The 19,837-nt window shown below is 33.2% G+C and overlaps 2 protein-coding genes across 2 annotated transcripts; both read right to left on the minus strand.

Moving 5' to 3' along the window:
- Positions 1-775: 775 nt before the first annotated feature.
- LOC108324997 (soyasapogenol B glucuronide galactosyltransferase) lies at positions 776-2,775 on the minus strand. Its single transcript, XM_017557970.2, has 2 exons — positions 2,088-2,775; positions 776-1,967 (listed from the first exon to the last, which is right to left on the minus strand). The coding sequence occupies exons 1-2, from the start codon at positions 2,592-2,594 to the stop codon at positions 990-992; spliced, it is 1,485 nt and encodes a 494-aa protein (XP_017413459.1). The 5' UTR covers positions 2,595-2,775; the 3' UTR covers positions 776-989.
- An 8,747-nt stretch (positions 2,776-11,522) lies between these two features.
- On the minus strand, positions 11,523-13,512 carry LOC128195911 (soyasapogenol B glucuronide galactosyltransferase-like). Its single transcript, XM_052874782.1, has 2 exons — positions 12,835-13,512; positions 11,523-12,714 (listed from the first exon to the last, which is right to left on the minus strand). Exons 1-2 carry the CDS (start codon positions 13,339-13,341, stop codon positions 11,737-11,739), a joined length of 1,485 nt encoding a protein of 494 aa, XP_052730742.1. The 5' UTR covers positions 13,342-13,512; the 3' UTR covers positions 11,523-11,736.
- Positions 13,513-19,837: the final 6,325 nt, after the last annotated feature.

A 19,837-nucleotide genomic window follows, 5' to 3' on the forward strand; every position in this document is an offset into this window, starting at 1 on the left:
AAAGGCTAATTATATCCTACCGTCAAAATCGACTCGGTCCAATCCGATGCACCCATCTGGATTCCACTTTACTGCTGAATTTAAGGGTCCTGACATACATGGTCGTATATCTTTTAGTCACATTAATATTGGTTTTGTCAAAAGACGAATTAGTATAGATTATAATTAAATACATGTCTTAAGTGTTTTCGTCAGATAATTTTAAAGCATTTATTTATATATTGTACATGCTCGTATATCTTTTAGTCACATTAATATTGACTTCGTCAAAGGACGTAGTAACATAGATTATAACTAAATATATGTCTTAAGTGTTTTCGTCTAATACTTATTCAACTCGTATGGTATGTGATTATTATTAGACGACATGACTAAGTACCAGTCAATCTACAAACACCGATTATTGACATGACTAACTACCAGTCAATCTAAAAACACCGATTATTCTATAGTCAGGACAATATCAAACACTTGGTTAGATAAAGTAAAGAGATCATTAAATCTAAACTGAAACTCATTTAAGTTAAGACCCACAAACATAATTAATTATATTATAAATAGCACAATATTTTATTTAAGTTTATATTTAATATTTTATTGACCCTAGAGACTTAATAAGTGTTTTTGAATAACAGATATTTTGAATGGAGTGAAGTGACCCAATATATAGAATATTATAACAAGGAAGTCTTACATTAATTTATAAGTCTTACATATCCCACAAAACTGGAAACTGGTATATAAAGTGAGTTTTCACCTCATAAATTCGCCTTAATTAACAAACCAAAGCTGCTGATTATATTCAACAAGACCTCACCAAATAATGCCAAAGTAAACATAGATTAGTCAAAAGTGAAAAACTAAGCATATTATTCTCGCAAGCTGATCATAGATGGTAACAGCACTAACGATACATTAACAATAAATAAAAGCTGATAACTATCACGATCTAACATCTTCCACACGGCTTTTGAAGCTTTTGAGTGGTATTATATACCCTTTTGAAGTTTGACTGATTTGAGCTCTTCAATAAGCTCTTTCAAATTGTTATGAGAAGTGCCACCACTCTGAATCGCTTTCTTTGCTTCATCACTCAACACTTTCACTCTCTTCCTCATTTCTACACACTCTTCTCCACCCATCACCAAAACAACTGCTTTTCGAATCTCCTCCCTCTTCACTGTTTCACTCCCAAAATCATTCAAGTTTCGCCATTCTTTTGCTCCAACCGAAACTCCAATTTTCAACACATCCACCACCAACTTCTCATTGAAAAACTGCTCCGAAAATATAGGCCAAGCCACCAATGGCAATCCTGCAATCACACTTTCAAACACAGTGTTCATCCCACAGTGAGTCACCACTGCCCCAGTAGCAGGATGGTCTAGTATAGCAAGCTGTGGTGCCCAACCCCATATCAGATACCCGTTGTTGCTTTCTTGCACCCTCTTTTCAAATTCCTCCAGGAAACCCCTATCCCCATCATCGTCGTTTTTCCTAACCACCCATATGAAATCATGTCCACAATCTTCAAGTGCGTGGGCTATTTCAACAAGCTGTGCAGTAGGGAACTTGTTCATGCTCCCAAAACTCACATACAAAACACAGTTCTCTTTCTTCGAATCAAGCCATCTCATCAACTCTTCGTCTGTTCTTTTTCCTTCTCCTTCTTTTGCATGCCCTCTACCAGCCTTGTCCAACTCATCTTCGTTCACCCACAACGAAACTGGTCCTATACTCCAACTCTTAGTACCCATGACCCTCTTGTAATGCTCCTCGTAAGCTCCCTCAAACTCGTAAAAGCTCTTGAACAGTGACCCGTAGCTCTTTTTCTCTGATTCTTTAATCATCTTCTTTAAATAGGTATAGGGCTTTGGTGCTCTAAGCCAATCCGGTAACTGCGAGCGTGTCATCTCCAACTTGTGGGGCAACCCAGGAAGCTCAAAACTCTCACCATCAGAATCTACCTATGAAACACATACACAACCCGCTTCAAAAAAGTAGAAAAATTCACGAGACATGATGATTTTATAATTGTAATTTGATTCGGTTTCAGATGTACATAGTTAAGAATCTTGCTTTTATACCTTGGCGTGAGGAGCAAACTGTTCAACGCAGTTCATTGCACAGTGAGAAAAGTAACAGGCCCCGACATAAACGAGCCTTGGAATTCCAAGTTCAGCGGCTGCATCGGCGCTCCATGGGTAGAACATGTCGGTGACAATGAAATCAGGTTTCATAACACGGAAGAGTTCCTGGTACTGGCCTTGGAGAATGGACAGTCCCTCGCTGATTTTCATCGTCAAGAGTGGAGGAGTGTCGGCGTTGATGGTTTCAACACCTTCTGGCAAACCAGGGACTTGCGGGAACTTTACCACATGGGTTCGAATGGGGCGGCCACGGCTAGAATCACGGTCGATGGAGCTTTGGAAGACGGAAGCGTTTGCTGGTGTGGTGATTATCGTCACATCCACGCCGTGTGTGGCGAAGAGCCTCGCCATGTCCACCACCGGAATTAGGTGACTGGTTGAGATGAATGGAAGAAAAATAGCCTTCAGCATTTCAGCTTCACCTTTGATCTCACAGGACCCCATGGTTATGGATCTTTAATGGAAAATGATCGATTCATTATGCTTTCGGGTTTCATTTCTCTTTATATACATTGGATAAATCCTTTTTCTATTCCTCTACTTTCTCTCGATCAACGTGAGCCAGGAAAATTAATATTGCAAACAATCTTTGGATGCTCCTCGTGTTACAGTCCTATTTTTTATTTATTATTAAATTATTATTACAGGCATAAAGTAATTTTTCCTGGTTGTTGAGTGTGTGGGGGAAGATGGTTCTGAAATAGCTCGCAGATTCCGGCAGACTTTTATCTTTTACATAAGTTGCAGACATGTTTTTGACTGTGTCGGAAACAGTGTCATACGTATCATCTTCATCGACATGTATATTAAAAAGGAAAACAATTATTAATAAGGAGTATGGGCCCAAACATTAATTAATGTAACACATGGAATGCAAGGGATTATTTTAAAAATTAACGTGAGACATGGAATGAAATGGATTATTATTTTAAAAAGTTGTCTAGTGGAGAAAGGGCTTTACACGTATGTTTTTTTGGTTTTTTGACGCTGACCTGTACTCGACGTCTTTGTGGGTGACGTTAGTCAGACGTTGGGGGTATACCTTGGACGTCTATATAGACGTCCGTTGTGGTCAGGCCCGACGTCTATATAGACGTCCGAGGCATACCTCTCACGTCCATATAGATGTCCGAGACATACTCCCGACGTCTATATAGACATGGGAAGAAGATACCCCGACGCCATATGCCTGAACGGGTTGTTTAGGGATTATGGGATTGGACGTCGGTTTGTGCACTAACCAATGTCTACTGGGTGTTTTTTTTAAAAAAATTAATTTACTTTTGCATTAAAACCACACTTGAAAAGCAGAAAATTGTCCCAAAACAATATAGTATAGTATATATGCGTTTCATATAAAGAAAGTTCTACTTAATATACAAAATAATCCAATACCAAAACTATAAAGATATAAATTTAAACTAAAACTAAGCAATGTTCAAAACAAATAAAATGGTCCTAACTCCATCTTTGTAGAAGATAAGTTGTCCACTCCTGCCTTATTTGCCTAATTGTGTCCTCTGGTATAGGAGATGTACTCTTGAAGCGCTGCAAAATTGAAGAAAGATTCATTATGGTTTCATATATGTTTAAAGATGAATTTGCCTAATTTTGTCCTCTAGTATAGGAGATGTACTCTTGAAGCGCTGCAAAATTGAAGAAAGATTCATTATGGTTTCATATATGTTTAAAGATGAATTTGATTTGTAATGTATTCAAGGTATGCATCATTACCTCATTCTAGTCATCTATAATGACAACTCGAATGATGGTCTTAATCCAACACATGACATAGAAGTCACATTCCCATGAATCTTGCTGCTGGTTACACTAAAATGACAAACTAAATAGTCAAGAATTTAGATCATTCAATAACATAGAAAATGAATTAGAACTATAAATGACTTACAACCTTTGGATACAAAATTTGAACTAGTTGACCTCGAGATTTACCAATAACTCTGTACAGATTGAAAACACAAAGTAAAATTATCATAACTATATTTATCATAAAAGTTTAAGGTGAACATCAAATTCAAAGTCATTTTTGGAGAAACACTTACCCTTGAAATATGGTTCTCAAGTCATTTTTCATCTTCCTATGCAACGAACAAAACCATATAATTTTACATTGTTTGGAAATGATGACCATCAACTGTCAGTGCGACCTTAAGACAACGAACACAAGGACAAAAATATGTCTCGTTCACAGACTTAGCATTTTGTTCAACATATTGCAAGAACTCCGAAACACCCTTATCATATTCTTCACTGATGCGACGTTCATTCATCCAGCTTCGATCTATACTATGTTCGTAAAATCATCAGTTTAAGTTTTTAACTCTCACAAGGTTAGGCCCTACCCATTCAAAAAAATTATTTTTCATAATTTGCTAAGACATGTGCAAAGAAGTGTACATCATAAATTTGATAAGATTTCGGCAGCATTTCGCATTGGTCTCCGAAATACAAGAAATGAGAGTAGTCAATGATGACCAAAATCAAATATGCATCCGGAGAACAACACAAATACTGAACCGAAATTTTATCAATCTTATCCATAAACTCCAACTTACATGTTATTGCAAATTATGAAAATTAATTTTCTCAAACTGTCCAATCAGACAATTCAAAATTTAACACAAACGATTAAAAGATTAATCGTTTGTGTTAAATTTCAAACGGGAACTAAGTTTCACTCAATGATTTGATACTTATAATCTAACATGTCAATTATAATAACACAACTAATACATGCATATTCAAAAGCCAATAACACATGCAGACCTTAAAGTCAAAAACATGCATACACAAAACCCAATAACATGCATACAAAAAAATTATCAACGAAGAAGCTAACCTGAAAAGCAGATTCCAAATGAAATGGAGGGAAATCGAGGAGTGCACGACCTAAAACGTAGGCCAAAAAGAGTCAAAAACGCCGCCCAAGAACACGCAAGAAACTGCACTAAAACGCACCGAAAATGATTTTTAATCGGTTCAAATCAAAGATATTTCATCACAGAGCAATTTAATCGGATTAAAAATAAATTTAAATGGTCCAAAAAAGAGAAAACGCACCTGGAAATGCAATGCCGTAGAGTGAAATCGCGGGGAAGACGATGAACAGTGAGCGTAACTCCTCGCGGGTTCGCCATTTTAGTATAAATGGCACTAGACGTCGGGGCCATAACTAATATGACGTCTTTTGGATTTAAATATTCATATTCGCGGGGGGTTTTAGATGTTCGTTGGAGGGCCCCGACGTCTATAATATTATAGACGTCGGGGTCCCTCCACAACGGACATTTCAGTGGCAGAAAAAGTTAACTCTTCAACTACCCTGTCAGCCATTGAAACGTCCGTTGTGGAGGGGCCCCGACGTCTATAATATTATAGACGCCGGGGCCTCTCCAACAGGTGTTTCAGTGGCTGAAAAAGTTAACTCTTCAACTACCCTGTCAGCCACTTAAACGTCCGTTGTGGAGGGGCCCCGACGTCTATAATATTATAGACGTCGGGGCCTCTCCAACGGGTGTTTCAGTGGCTGAAAAAGTTAACTCTTCAACTACCCTATCAGCCACTTAAACGTCCGTTGTGGCGGAGTCCCGACGTGTATAATATTATACACGTTGGGACCCCTCACACCGGACGTCTAAAGTCACACTTATTTACGAAAATGTCACCGGTCAATTATTTACGTTGGTGTTTTCTTGGACGGACGTCTATTGGGTAACGTGAAAAACCAATTCTGCACTAGAGGAGGTGCTGGAGGTGCTGGTTTTCTTAGTCATCTGTTATACTTTTAAAATTGATACATGATCCATAGAAGTCAAATATTATATAGATAGATAAGCTGAATTAAGAGATACTTTATGTTATATATGTTTGATACTAAAATAACATAATAGTATGAAAATTTGCAAGTAAAATGTATTATATGATATAAAGAAAGACAATATTAGTATATGTGCCTTTTCTTTAACTAAAGGGGGTGTTCATGTATGATTTATAGAAATATATCGACACAAAATTTTCTCTTCTTTAACTAAAAGGTGTTGATTTATGATTATAGAAACATATCTAACAGAAAATGTTATTTTCTTTAACTGAAGGGTTTTCATATAACGATTATAGAACATATCAACACAAATCTTATTTTCCACTCGTTTAGTTGAAAGAGATATAGAGGGAAAATATAAAGAAAATGAAAAATATAATACATCATGTGATAGGAAATAAAAAAAAACGAAAGTAGGATAAAATAAAATGTAAATGTATAAATTTTTATTATTTATACAAAATCATCATATACGTTTAATCAACAAGCTCTCATTGTCAGCTTTATAGATTTTGAATTTGATTCTCTTGAAGAACCTAGAAAATGAAGAATATAGTAAGGTTTCTTTACAAGTATCTAGGCCTCGATCTGTGTTAAACAAAGTTTGCTTCATTCACTCGAGTCCAACGTTCATGGATTGTATAAGATGGAAAGAGGTTTGGAAATACGTGTTTTTAAATGTAAAAGACAAATTTTCTACGGAAAATATATTTTTTATATCTGTAAAGAATATACAGAAAATTTGTTAATAATTAAAAAAATTAAATACGGTTTTGATTTCTAAATTATAACGAAAAATTGAAATTCTTTTTTTTTAAAATTTTGATTCTGTCTTGTTTCTTACTTTTAAAAACCAATAGATTTAGTTTCTTTCATTCAATAAAACATTCAATTTTGTCTAATATCTTATATGTTTTAGTAGAATATCATTTCTCACCTCGTACAAAAATTTAATGCGATTGAACGGAGTTAGAAAGAATAAATCTATTTTTTTTTTATATAAGAACTAAACACAATTAAAATTTTGAACCATCCAAATTCAATTTTGTCTTATAGTTTAAGAAAAAAAGCATTTAACTATTTAAAAAATTGTTTTGAAACCTATCAAACTAGAATATAAAAATTAAAACCTATCAAACTAAAAACTATTAAATTATACCAAATTTCTTTTGTTTAATCTATTATTTGTATGATTTTCCGGGCTAAAGTACTATGGGTTCAAATTCGTGAATTATTATGTCAACCCGCACGCTAACCCGATGAAATCTACAAATTTAATATACAAGACACGCAGCTATAAATATACACATTTAAAAGAATTATAATTTATTATTAGTGGATCTACAAACTTAAGACAGCGATCCGAAGATCTAGATCCATATATCGTAATTAATATGAAGAGAGTTCACAAAACATGTATACTTACGTCCATCAAACTAAAACTAGCTATAAGATAATCTTAAATAATACATTTCATGAAACTTAACATCTTATCTTGTTTTTAACTATTCTCCTCTGTTTAAAATGAGACAGAATGGTTCCTTTTACCCCTACGTCTAAAATAATTTAATTTTTTCATTATATTTTAAGAAATTACATGGATGATGAGAGGTAACACTACCATGATACTTTTTTATGACATGTATTAACATAACAAAAACAGTGAGATGGTTGAGAATCCATTGCATTTTGTTGAACTAATGCAACGTTCTATTGTTGCATTGTCGTGATTACCGATTCCATCAATCTCGTAGAGTTAGATGCATCCATACTTGTAGGTGAGGGAGGAGGAGACCTAGCTGTCATCTCTTTGATTATGCATGAAGAAAGAACCATCAGTCTAACTTAGGAAACAAGGACGTTATATAAACCGAACGTTGAGTACAGTCGAAAGCCGAATCAGCATAGCCAAGTTATAATAAAATTTGACCGTAATGACCGAACGGTAATAAATAAAAGAACGTTCGATAATTACTAGATCAATATAACATCGAAAGTTAAACATAAGTCGAATACAATGAAGCTGAAATAGCATGGTTGAAGACAAAACTTAATTTTTCAGAAAGAACGGTAACAAATCAAAGAACGTTCGGTCAACATGAGGTATAAGACCAGATGGTCACTGTAAAACCGAACGGTCGAATGAGATAAAAATAGAAGAGTCTAAATTACAATCAAAGTTGAGAAAAGAAAATCATCTCTGGTAAAAGTCATGAGTGTGCACCCTCATTACTTCTATCAAGACATTCTATGTTCTCAAAACTTCTAATTGTATTTAAAATTTTGATCATCTAAACTTGAAGAAAATGGTATAACATACCATTTAAGCACAACTTTCCATAGGAAAGTGACGACAAACCCACAACTCACAAGTCGTTTTAGGAACTAACTGCTCTGATACCATTAATGTAACATCCCAAAAATATAGCTTTAAACTATAGTTAAGGGTCCTTACATTTATAATAAAATAGAACAGTTACAGGAATAAAATTTAACTTACAGTTAAACTAAAATAACCATAAATTTAAAACTTTGAAGAAACCTATACTGCTACTATTACCAGTACAAATTGAACGTTCATGCAAGCATCGTATTAGACCGAACGATCTTAAACTATTATAGAAATAGGTACAAGACCGAACAGTCTTACTCTAATAGAAACCAACCTCTTCTGTCAGCGTCTGCTCCATAATACCTTATGCACACTCTACTCACACCCACAGGGTGATCATTGCAAGGACAAAACGACCGAACGAACGAACAACATGACAAGACAGGAAAATAAGGATAAGCTAGTGTAATTTAATTGACTATGTTAACATACAATTCAAATACCCACAAAATACAATTATACATATACAAAAATCATAAACATGTTATAACCGACCACTTTACACTGACTGTCCAAACTAATATGAATATGAGCTATAGTCGTTCATGCACTCGTGGGTGGTAATCTGGAAAACCATTAGTATTACCGCAGCATGGAAAAAACCCTTGAGCTTGCCACACGAGGTTAACCCGTTATACCTCACCTTAGGTCAAGGTAATACATACCGCCTAAGCTAGGGTCTCCTGCTATTCTCACCACATGCATCGCCATTCTCTACTTGAGACTCAGTGACCATTAGAATTTCAGGATGAACACCAATACTAAGCTTTCCCTTTTCATATTTTTACCACAATACAACCAATCATTGAGACATTCCTCCTTGGAATTCTCTTTTAGATCCATAATATAATTTTCACATCATACTTTTTCATCCATCACATCTTTAAATAAATATCACACGTAACTGTAAAACAATAACCCCACCTTTGAACACGACCGAGCATGAAAGATCAACATAACCTATGAACAAGACCGAACGGGAGAGCACTCCCAATATGAGAACATGACCGAACGGTCATTTAGAGAATAAGACTTAAGCAGGAGTCAAACACTTGGACTTATATCAAGCACTTATGATTTAGAACGAACAATATTGTCTTAGACCAAACACTATTAACTTAGTACAAGTACGATATTGAGCACTAGTATAAGAACGAGCGCTCATAAGAGACCACACAACTCAATAATACCGATCGCTAACACTATCATAAATACTAGTACCAAACCGAGCACTATATCGAACGAGCGCTGGTCCAAGACCAAGCACTTACCAAGAACAAGCGCTAGTACAAGACTGAGCACTACTGAGACCGAGCACTAGTACAAAACAAGCACTACCAAGACAGTACATGACCGAGCGCTATCACTAGCATAATGGCTAGTACAAGACCAAGCGCTATCACTAGCCTAACGGTTAGTACAAGACCGAGCGTTATCACTAGCCTAACGGCTAGTACAAGACCGAGCGCTAGCACTAGCCTAACGGCTAGTACAAGACCGAGCGCTAGCACTATCATAAATAATAGTATAAAACCAAGAACTATATTGAACGAGCGTTGGTCCAAAACCAAGAACTATGACTTTACGTATTATAGAATACATTAACTAAACTGTTTAGGAAACATAAAGAAGAACTATACTTAAACCGAACGCTTACTATTAAACCGAACAACACATAACCAAATTATCACTATGAAGCCTAATACCGCTAAGCCCAAATATATGACCAGACCGAACGTTCTATACCGATGGATTTTCTACAAAACTTGCAGAACTTCTCAACCACTTCACAAATTTCATCCAAACCGAGAATATTGCATATAACAGTCCACACCCAAAATCACCGAACATCAAATAATTCAATTTCACATACATGCATGATCATCAAACAACAGTTTCATACATCAAAACTAAGTAATTAAATTAGCTAGCTTCCCTTACCTCTTGACCGGACTGAACAACGATTATTCTTTTCCAGACTTTGCTTCCTCCCCAGAAAATCTCAAGAACACCTTTATTTCCCCGATTAGTGAGGAAAGACCACCCAATGGACCAAAATGGAGTTAGAAAGGGGAAAAGAAGTTTGAAGAACACATGCAACCAGTAGACTACCTTGCATGTGACAGAAAACAGACATTCTAAGAAGAGAATGAACTTACCAGCTCAGACCAACAACTTGATCGGTGCAAAAATGAAGTCCTTGACACCAGGAAGACTCAGGCGTTGCCTGATTGATGATCGCAAGAAGAAAAGATAAGAATTTGCAAATAGAAGAAGAAGAAGTTTAGAGAGAAGGAGGAGAAAACTGAAATTCAAAAACATTTGGAGAAGAAAGTGCATGCAGGAATGGCTCGAGGTTTTTGAAAAGGCTAATTATATCCTACCGTCAAAATCGACTCGGTCCAATCCGATGCACCCATCTGGATTCCACTTTACTGCTGAATTTAAGGGTCCTGACATACATGGTCGTATATCTTTTAGTCACATTAATATTGGTTTTGTCAAAAGACGAATTAGCATAGATTATAATTAAATACATGTCTTAAGTGTTTTCGTCAGATAATTTTAAAGCATTTATTTATATATTGTACATGCTCGTATATCTTTTAGTCACATTAATATTGACTTCGTCAAAGGACGTAGTAACATAGATTATAACTAAATATATGTCTTAAGTGTTTTCGTCTAATACTTATTCAACTCGTATGGTATGTGATTATTATTAGACGACATGACTAAGTACCAGTCAATCTACAAACACTGATTATTGACATGACTAACTACCAGTCAATCTAAAAACACCGATTATTCTATAGTCAGGACAATATCAAACACTTGGTTAGATAAAGTAAAGAGATCATTAAATCTAAACTGAAACTCATTTAAGTTAAGACCCACAAACATAATTAATTATATTATAAATAGCACAATATTTTATTTAAGTTTATATTTAATATTTTATTGACCCTAGAGACTTAATAAGTGTTTTTGAATAACAGATATTTTGAATGGAGTGAAGTGACCCAATATATAGAATATTATAACAAGGAAGTCTTACATTAATTTATAAGTCTTACATATCCCACAAAACTGGAAACTGGTATATAAAGTGAGTTTTCACCTCATAAATTCGCCTTAATTAACAAACCAAAGCTGCTGATTATATTCAACAAGACCTCACCAAATAATGCCAAAGTAAACATAGATTAGTCAAAAGTGAAAAACTAAGCATATTATTCTCGCAAGCTGATCATAGATGGTAACAGCACTAACGATACATTAACAATAAATAAAAGCTGATAACTATCACGATCTAACATCTTCCACACGGCTTTTGAAGCTTTTGAGTGGTATTATATACCCTTTTGAAGTTTGACTGATTTGAGCTCTTCAATAAGCTCTTTCAAATTGTTATGAGAAGTGCCACCACTCTGAATCGCTTTCTTTGCTTCATCACTCAACACTTTCACTCTCTTCCTCATTTCTACACACTCTTCTCCACCCATCACCAAAACAACTGCTTTTCGAATCTCCTCCCTCTTCACTGTTTCACTCCCAAAATCATTCAAGTTTCGCCATTCTTTTGCTCCAACCGAAACTCCAATTTTCAACACATCCACCACCAACTTCTCATTGAAAAACTGCTCCGAAAATATAGGCCAAGCCACCAATGGCAATCCTGCAATCACACTTTCAAACACAGTGTTCATCCCACAGTGAGTCACCACTGCCCCAGTAGCAGGATGGTCTAGTATAGCAAGCTGTGGTGCCCAACCCCATATCAGATACCCGTTGTTGCTTTCTTGCACCCTCTTTTCAAATTCCTCCAGGAAACCCCTATCCCCATCATCGTCGTTTTTCCTAACCACCCATATGAAATCATGTCCACAATCTTCAAGTGCGTGGGCTATTTCAACAAGCTGTGCAGTAGGGAACTTGTTCATGCTCCCAAAACTCACATACAAAACACAGTTCTCTTTCTTCGAATCAAGCCATCTCATCAACTCTTCGTCTGTTCTTTTTCCTTCTCCTTCTTTTGCATGCCCTCTACCAGCCTTGTCCAACTCATCTTCGTTCACCCACAACGAAACTGGTCCTATACTCCAACTCTTAGTACCCATGACCCTCTTGTAATGCTCCTCGTAAGCTCCCTCAAACTCGTAAAAGCTCTTGAACAGTGACCCGTAGCTCTTTTTCTCTGATTCTTTAATCATCTTCTTTAAATAGGTATAGGGCTTTGGTGCTCTAAGCCAATCCGGTAACTGCGAGCGTGTCATCTCCAACTTGTGGGGCAACCCAGGAAGCTCAAAACTCTCACCATCAGAATCTACCTATGAAACACATACACAACCCGCTTCAAAAAAGTAGAAAAATTCACGAGACATGATGATTTTATAATTGTAATTTGATTCGGTTTCAGATGTACATAGTTAAGAATCTTGCTTTTATACCTTGGCGTGAGGAGCAAACTGTTCAACGCAGTTCATTGCACAGTGAGAAAAGTAACAGGCCCCGACATAAACGAGCCTTGGAATTCCAAGTTCAGCGGCTGCATCGGCGCTCCATGGGTAGAACATGTCGGTGACAATGAAATCAGGTTTCATAACACGGAAGAGTTCCTGGTACTGGCCTTGGAGAATGGACAGTCCCTCGCTGATTTTCATCGTCAAGAGTGGAGGAGTGTCGGCGTTGATGGTTTCAACACCTTCTGGCAAACCAGGGACTTGCGGGAACTTTACCACATGGGTTCGAATGGGGCGGCCACGGCTAGAATCACGGTCGATGGAGCTTTGGAAGACGGAAGCGTTTGCTGGTGTGGTGATTATCGTCACATCCACGCCGTGTGTGGCGAAGAGCCTCGCCATGTCCACCACCGGAATTAGGTGACTGGTTGAGATGAATGGAAGAAAAATAGCCTTCAGCATTTCAGCTTCACCTTTGATCTCACAGGACCCCATGGTTATGGATCTTTAATGGAAAATGATCGATTCATTATGCTTTCGGGTTTCATTTCTCTTTATATACATTGGATAAATCCTTTTTCTATTCCTCTACTTTCTCTCGATCAACGTGAGCCAGGAAAATTAATATTGCAAACAATCTTTGGATGCTCCTCGTGTTACAGTCCTATTTTTTATTTATTATTAAATTATTATTACAGGCATAAAGTAATTTTTCCTGGTTGTTGAGTGTGTGGGGGAAGATGGTTCTGAAATAGCTCGCAGATTCCGGCAGACTTTTATCTTGTTCTTTTAAACATATTCTTAGAGTTGAAAAGTCGGGAAATTTGAAAAGCGCTAATAAATGTGACCTACTTTTTGTTTTTTGCAACAAAAATAAAAAAAACACTATAAACGTGGTCCTTTGTAAAGGCAGCAATGTTTAATTTATAAAAGCTTTTCAAGCGGGATTTTCAATACTGGATATTTATTTGTAAATGATTATCCATAACTAACTCACAAGACTTTGTTCACTTGAATAGATTTAAAAAAAGTGATTACAAAAATTTGAGAAGATTTGAAAGTAAATCTTTTTATTGTTTATTTGAGTAAATTTGGAGGTAAGTGAGAGTAAATTTAGAAGTAAAGTTTGTAAGGATTAATGTAGGATTTTATTGAATGGATTTTGGGGCAGTGATTGAGGGGATTTGAAAGGATTTGAAGGTAAATTTTTTTTGTTGTTTATTTGAGTAGATTTGGAGGTAAGTGAGAGTGAATTTGGAATTAAAGTTTGTAAGAATTAGTGTAATATTTGATTGATATGAGAGATTAAAAAAATTTACTTCCAAATTGACTCTCACCTACCTCCAAATCTATTCCAATAAACAAAAAGAAAATTACCTTTAAATCCTCTCAAATCCCCTCAATCACTCTCCTCATATCCATTCAAGTGAATAAAGTCTTAATATCACATTGAGAATTATATTATTGATAGAATTCAATAAATTTATGTAAATTATATTATTTATTTTGTTTAACTTCATAATTAGTTGGGATGAAATCCTTTAAATTTACTTTGATTTTTAGGCTATTTGCTTCTAATGCTTAAATTTTAAACTTTGTTTTCTCTGTTATCAACTTTGTAATCTATTTTTCTTCAAATCTCAGCTATAATAAGGAGTGTTGTAATAAGATTTATGCACATCATCCGCATGACAACTATACTGTCTTCATTTTTATTTTCAAAGTGAAAATTTATTTTAATTTTCGTTCTTAAGAATTTTTTTTATCTAATCATAGTTCTCAATAGATAGGTAACAAGTATATGTATTTTTTAACCTTTCTTCATCATTATTATTTTAAATATTAATTAAATAATTTTTTGAAATAAAACTTCCATCAAATTAAATATTATATTATCAAATATTTAATATTAATAAAATAATTTATGTTATCAATATAAAATATAAGAAAAGAAAAAATTTATAATTACGTAAATATTATTTCCGAATATCAAATAACAGCGTAACAATTAAATAATTATAAAAAATAAAAATAATAAAATGTATATAATTTACACGGTATAATTTAAGTTAAACCACAGAACCATATATATATAATCAATAATATAATAAGATAGATATGAGTAAATATTGTAAATTTTGAAAAGTAATAATTGAAAGAGAATAAAAACAATTGTATAATAAAAGAAAAAAATAACTACTTTTAACAAACTATAAATATTCTAGTAATTTAAATTAGAAACTAGTATTCAAATAAAAAATATAACAATATATATATTTGATTATGAAAATTATATATTATTTATATTTATATAAATTTTAAAAATATATGAATGTAAAATATTTTCATTAAAATTGGAAATAATCCAAAAAATCAAGAGTTTATTTTCATCGAGACTATTAAAATGTGTTAGTCTAAATAAAAATAATATCGTAACCAAAATTAAAATTGATAATTGGTCGAAGTAGTAATATTGTTTATTCTTAATCGAACTACAGTAAAAAAACATTCATAGATATTTGTTGAATATTTAAAATAATAATTTATACATTTGAATAAAATTGCTTAAGAATATAAAATAAAATTTAAATACAAATTAAATTTAATTTTAAATTTTAATTAAATTTTACTTTAAATTTTTTATTAATATTAGTGTATCATATGAGGAGAGATCGGCCTTCAACTCCCAATTTATTTACAACAAAAATGAAGATCATCCGACTACGCTTGAATAGAGGCTGAACGGTCCATTTGAATAACAAAGTACTTTTCAAGAGACGTTAAGAATCGAAATTAAGGATAAATATTAATCAATGTAATGGATTGAAATTGAACTGGTTAAAATTCCACTAATCTTAGGTTCATCACAAAATTAAATATGACTTTAAAACTTTACTCTGTCGTTCGGATTAATTATTGACTTAAACATCAGATTACCTTTGACAGATATTTCAATCGGTTTGGAAAATTAACAGAAGAAGATTTGGACTTTGAAAGAATAAATGTATCCTTGTGCCTAAGAAGTAAAAACGTGAAATGTATTTTGTGAAATTATTGGATCCTACACTCAAAACAATTAATATGACAATAAGTAAATATTAAATTATTCGTCATTTAATAATTAAAAATATCCATTTAAAATATAAATTCCGCAGGTAGTGCAAACATAAATACTTTTTATATTCCTTACCAAACCATATTTTTTCCACTATCGTATGTGCCAAAGAAATTAAGCAATTGTGTATGATTCCACGTAACATGTGCTTTTTTTAGTTGAAAAACACAACACGTTTGCGTATTTGTCGGTATTATTATTATTATTATTATTATTATTATAGAATTACACGATTTTGGAAAAATATTCATTATTCAGACTTATCATTTCATATAATTTATCATTTATCAAAACAAAATAACTAGAGATGTTTTGGTGAACAATCAATTACTGTCAGGGCTAAGTAGAAAAATAGATTTTATAAAAATAAAAAAAACAATTAAAATAATGCTTTAATGATTAAAGAATGAGAAAGTATGTAAAACATTCTTTTAACAATAAGAGGACCATCTTTCTCAACAATGTGCTAAGGGTATCTACTATTTAAAAACAAAAAACAAATAACAAATAACAAAATATTAAATTATCAAAGGTCAACCTATATATTTTAGCATTTCTTAACAAATATTACTTATCATTTTAACAATTTAGTCCTCTTACTTAACAAGAATAAATAAATCGAAACAAACACAACCTTAAACATATGATATAAAATTTACAAAATATATTTTATCACACAATACTCTCACATTATATATTATATAGAAATTAAGGTTAAATACAATTTAATATTTTTACTAAAACATTTTTTAAAAACAAAATCGTAAAGGATAAAATTAAAAAATAATTAAATATACAGTTATCTTAATAATATTATTTGACGAATTTAGAATTTGAACCTCACTCTAAAAGGTTTTGTAAGTCTTTGATTAAGAATGTGTAAGACCCATGAAAAATATTTATAGTAAATTTTAGTATTTTATTAGTAATAATAATTTTAATGGATAGAAAAATATAAATTTTGGATATAAAATTATAGTAATTTTATAAGGAGAGGTTAAAATTTTTGATAACTTATTTAGTATTTTTTTTTAAGAAAATCGAATAGTAAAAAGTGAATAGTGAATAGTAAATAGTAAAAAGTAAATAGTAAATAGTAAAAAGTAAATAGTAAAAATAAATTTTCAGCATTTGGATTCCTTAGCATGGAAGAAAGTAGTAGGTAGAAATTAGGATCAGATTTGGTGAGAAAGTGATTGAAATATTATTTTTAAATAATATTAAAATAATAAATAATATTAAAATATTAAGGAATAGTAAATTTTTTTTACTATAAATAGCCATGGGAGGGAAGGGTATTTGGCACCAAGAGAAGAGGAATCAAGTGAGAGCTTGAGAAATAGAGAAGAAAGAGTTAGGGAGAAATTTTTAGTTGCAAGAAGAGTAGAGGTTCTGAAGGGTTTCGGGGGAAACAAATTCGGAGCAGGAGATTAAGTCTGGAATAGAGGTAAGGGGAGCTAATCCTTCTTGTATATGATTTTTATCCATGTTATGATAATGAATATGAGTTGTGAGTATGTTAAAATTTTGGTAATGGTAGTTATCTATTCACTTATATAAATTTAGTTTTTATGATTATAATTTTCTTATTTTCGAGTTAGTATGGTAAAACTTTTCTTTTAATTATTTTGACCGTTGGATTTAGCTACAATTTTAATATATGAATCCTAAGACCTATTTCTTCACTTTGACCATTGGGATTTGTAATTAGAAGTCTATACTTAGAGAAATAAATCCTGCATGTTGGAATAAATTAATTACACCTATAGATCTGTTACTGAGTCATCTCGGTAAAATATATTTTACGACTTATTTGACCGTTAGATCAACTTGAAATTTTTATATATGATTCCTAAGATATATTAATACACTTTGACCGATCGGATTATAAATTGAAAGTCTATGTTTGGAGAAAATAATTTTTAAGTTTTTGAAAAATCTGATGAACACTATATTTCTGTTCTTAAGTTATCATGGTAAACATTTCCTATATATTTTATTTACCGTTAGATTGAGCCCAAAATTTAGTATGTAATTAATAAGACATATTAAGTCATTTTGACCGTTCAGATTTGTAAGTAAATGTCTGTGCTTAGGAAAATTAGTTCCGCATTTTGAGTATAACCAAAAACCACTTAAAATTCTGCACCTGAGTTACCTCGGTAAAACCTCAATATCTATCTAGTTAACCGTTGGATTAACCTGAAATTTTAATATGTAGTTTATAACAAATATTGAATTATTGTGACCATTCAGATTTGAAATCGGAATTACAGATTTATAGATATTAATTTCGTATCTTCTCAGGGATCTCAATATTGCTTAATTTCTATTTTTTTTATATATCTATATTAAATTTCGGTGTTAATATTATATGCTGTTGTTTTAAATCTGTAAATAAGAAATTTGTTAAAAACTAGTTGAGGAACGCTTTGGCTAAGGAAAGATTTGGTACTTAAGTTGTCCATTGTGACGCACCTCTCTTTCCTGGAAGTTTACTCGACAAGTTTTTAACTTAAATCCTATTGAACAGATTATGTACTGTTAAATTATTGTGCAATATATCTGGTTGGAATGGAAATGTCTGATGAATTCATGTTATTGTGGTAGATATGGAATTATGAATTATAATTGTGATGATTGCATTTTATTATATTGGATTTGAATTTATGCATCTGAACATGTATGAGTATTACAGGGAGATGTCGTAAGGGTATAATATGAGTTGAGGAATGTGAGTATGGTATGAGTCTCGCGGAGAGATTCTGTAATGTCATGGTATGTGTATGAGGATTGTGGTGAGATTTCGTAATGAGTTAAGGAATGTGAGCATGGTATGAGTTTCGTGGAGAGATTCAGTTATGGTATTTATGTATATGTTGATGTTGAGGGTCCCGTAGTTGGAGGTTATCCTGATACTCTAATAATGATTCAGTCTCAAGTAGAGAATGATGAATTATGTGGTGAGAGGGGCAGGAGGTCCTGGTCTATGTGCCGGTTTAGGACATAGTGAGGGGACTGACCTTGTGAATAGTATGGAGGGCAGAATGTCCTGGTCTATGTGCCGGTTTTGGACATAGTGAGGGGACTAAGAATGACATCACAAGTGCGGAACCTCCCGTGATCGCTCATCAACATATCGTTGGGATAAGTGCCTATTGAATATCGTGGGGATAAGTGCCTATTGGGTATTGTGGAATGAGTGTTTATTTGGGTATTGTGGGATGAGTGTTTATTGGGTATTGTGGAATGAGTGTTTATTGGGTATTGTGGGATGAGTGTTTATTTGGTATTATGGAATGAATGTCTATTGAGTATTATGGTATTTATTGGGTATTGTGGGACGAGTGTCTAATAGGAATTGAGGTACGATGGTATGAGGGTGTCTGACATAATTATTATATGATGTTTGTATCGAAGTAATTATGCATGTCTTATAAATGATTTGTTGCATGTTAGCTCACCCTACTTGTTTGTGTTTTGTGTTTGGGTATGTGCGATGATCGTATAATTCGTTATACGGGAGCAGATGAAGGAATGTCGCCTCACATAGTACCAAGGAAAGAGGAGTCGAAGAACTATAATTAGAATCTTTTTACATGTATAGACTTATATCAACTAGGAAATTTTAAAGGGTGAGATTACGGAATGTTACCGTAAATGTAATGTTAATTATCAAGTGTGAAAATTTGGGATGTTACATTAATGTGAAAAGTTGGAATGTTACATTAATGTGAGAATTTGGGATGTTACAGAATGACTAATTATTTTTGTTAGATTTTCACTGAAAACTAATATTAATTTTTATTTCTTAAAATTTATTATATAAATTCTTACTATTTTCTTTGTGGTTGGAATCAATTATATTTTTATCGT

Source organism: Vigna angularis, chromosome 3, assembly GCF_016808095.1.
Source record: "Vigna angularis cultivar LongXiaoDou No.4 chromosome 3, ASM1680809v1, whole genome shotgun sequence".
NCBI lineage: Eukaryota > Viridiplantae > Streptophyta > Magnoliopsida > Fabales > Fabaceae > Vigna > Vigna angularis.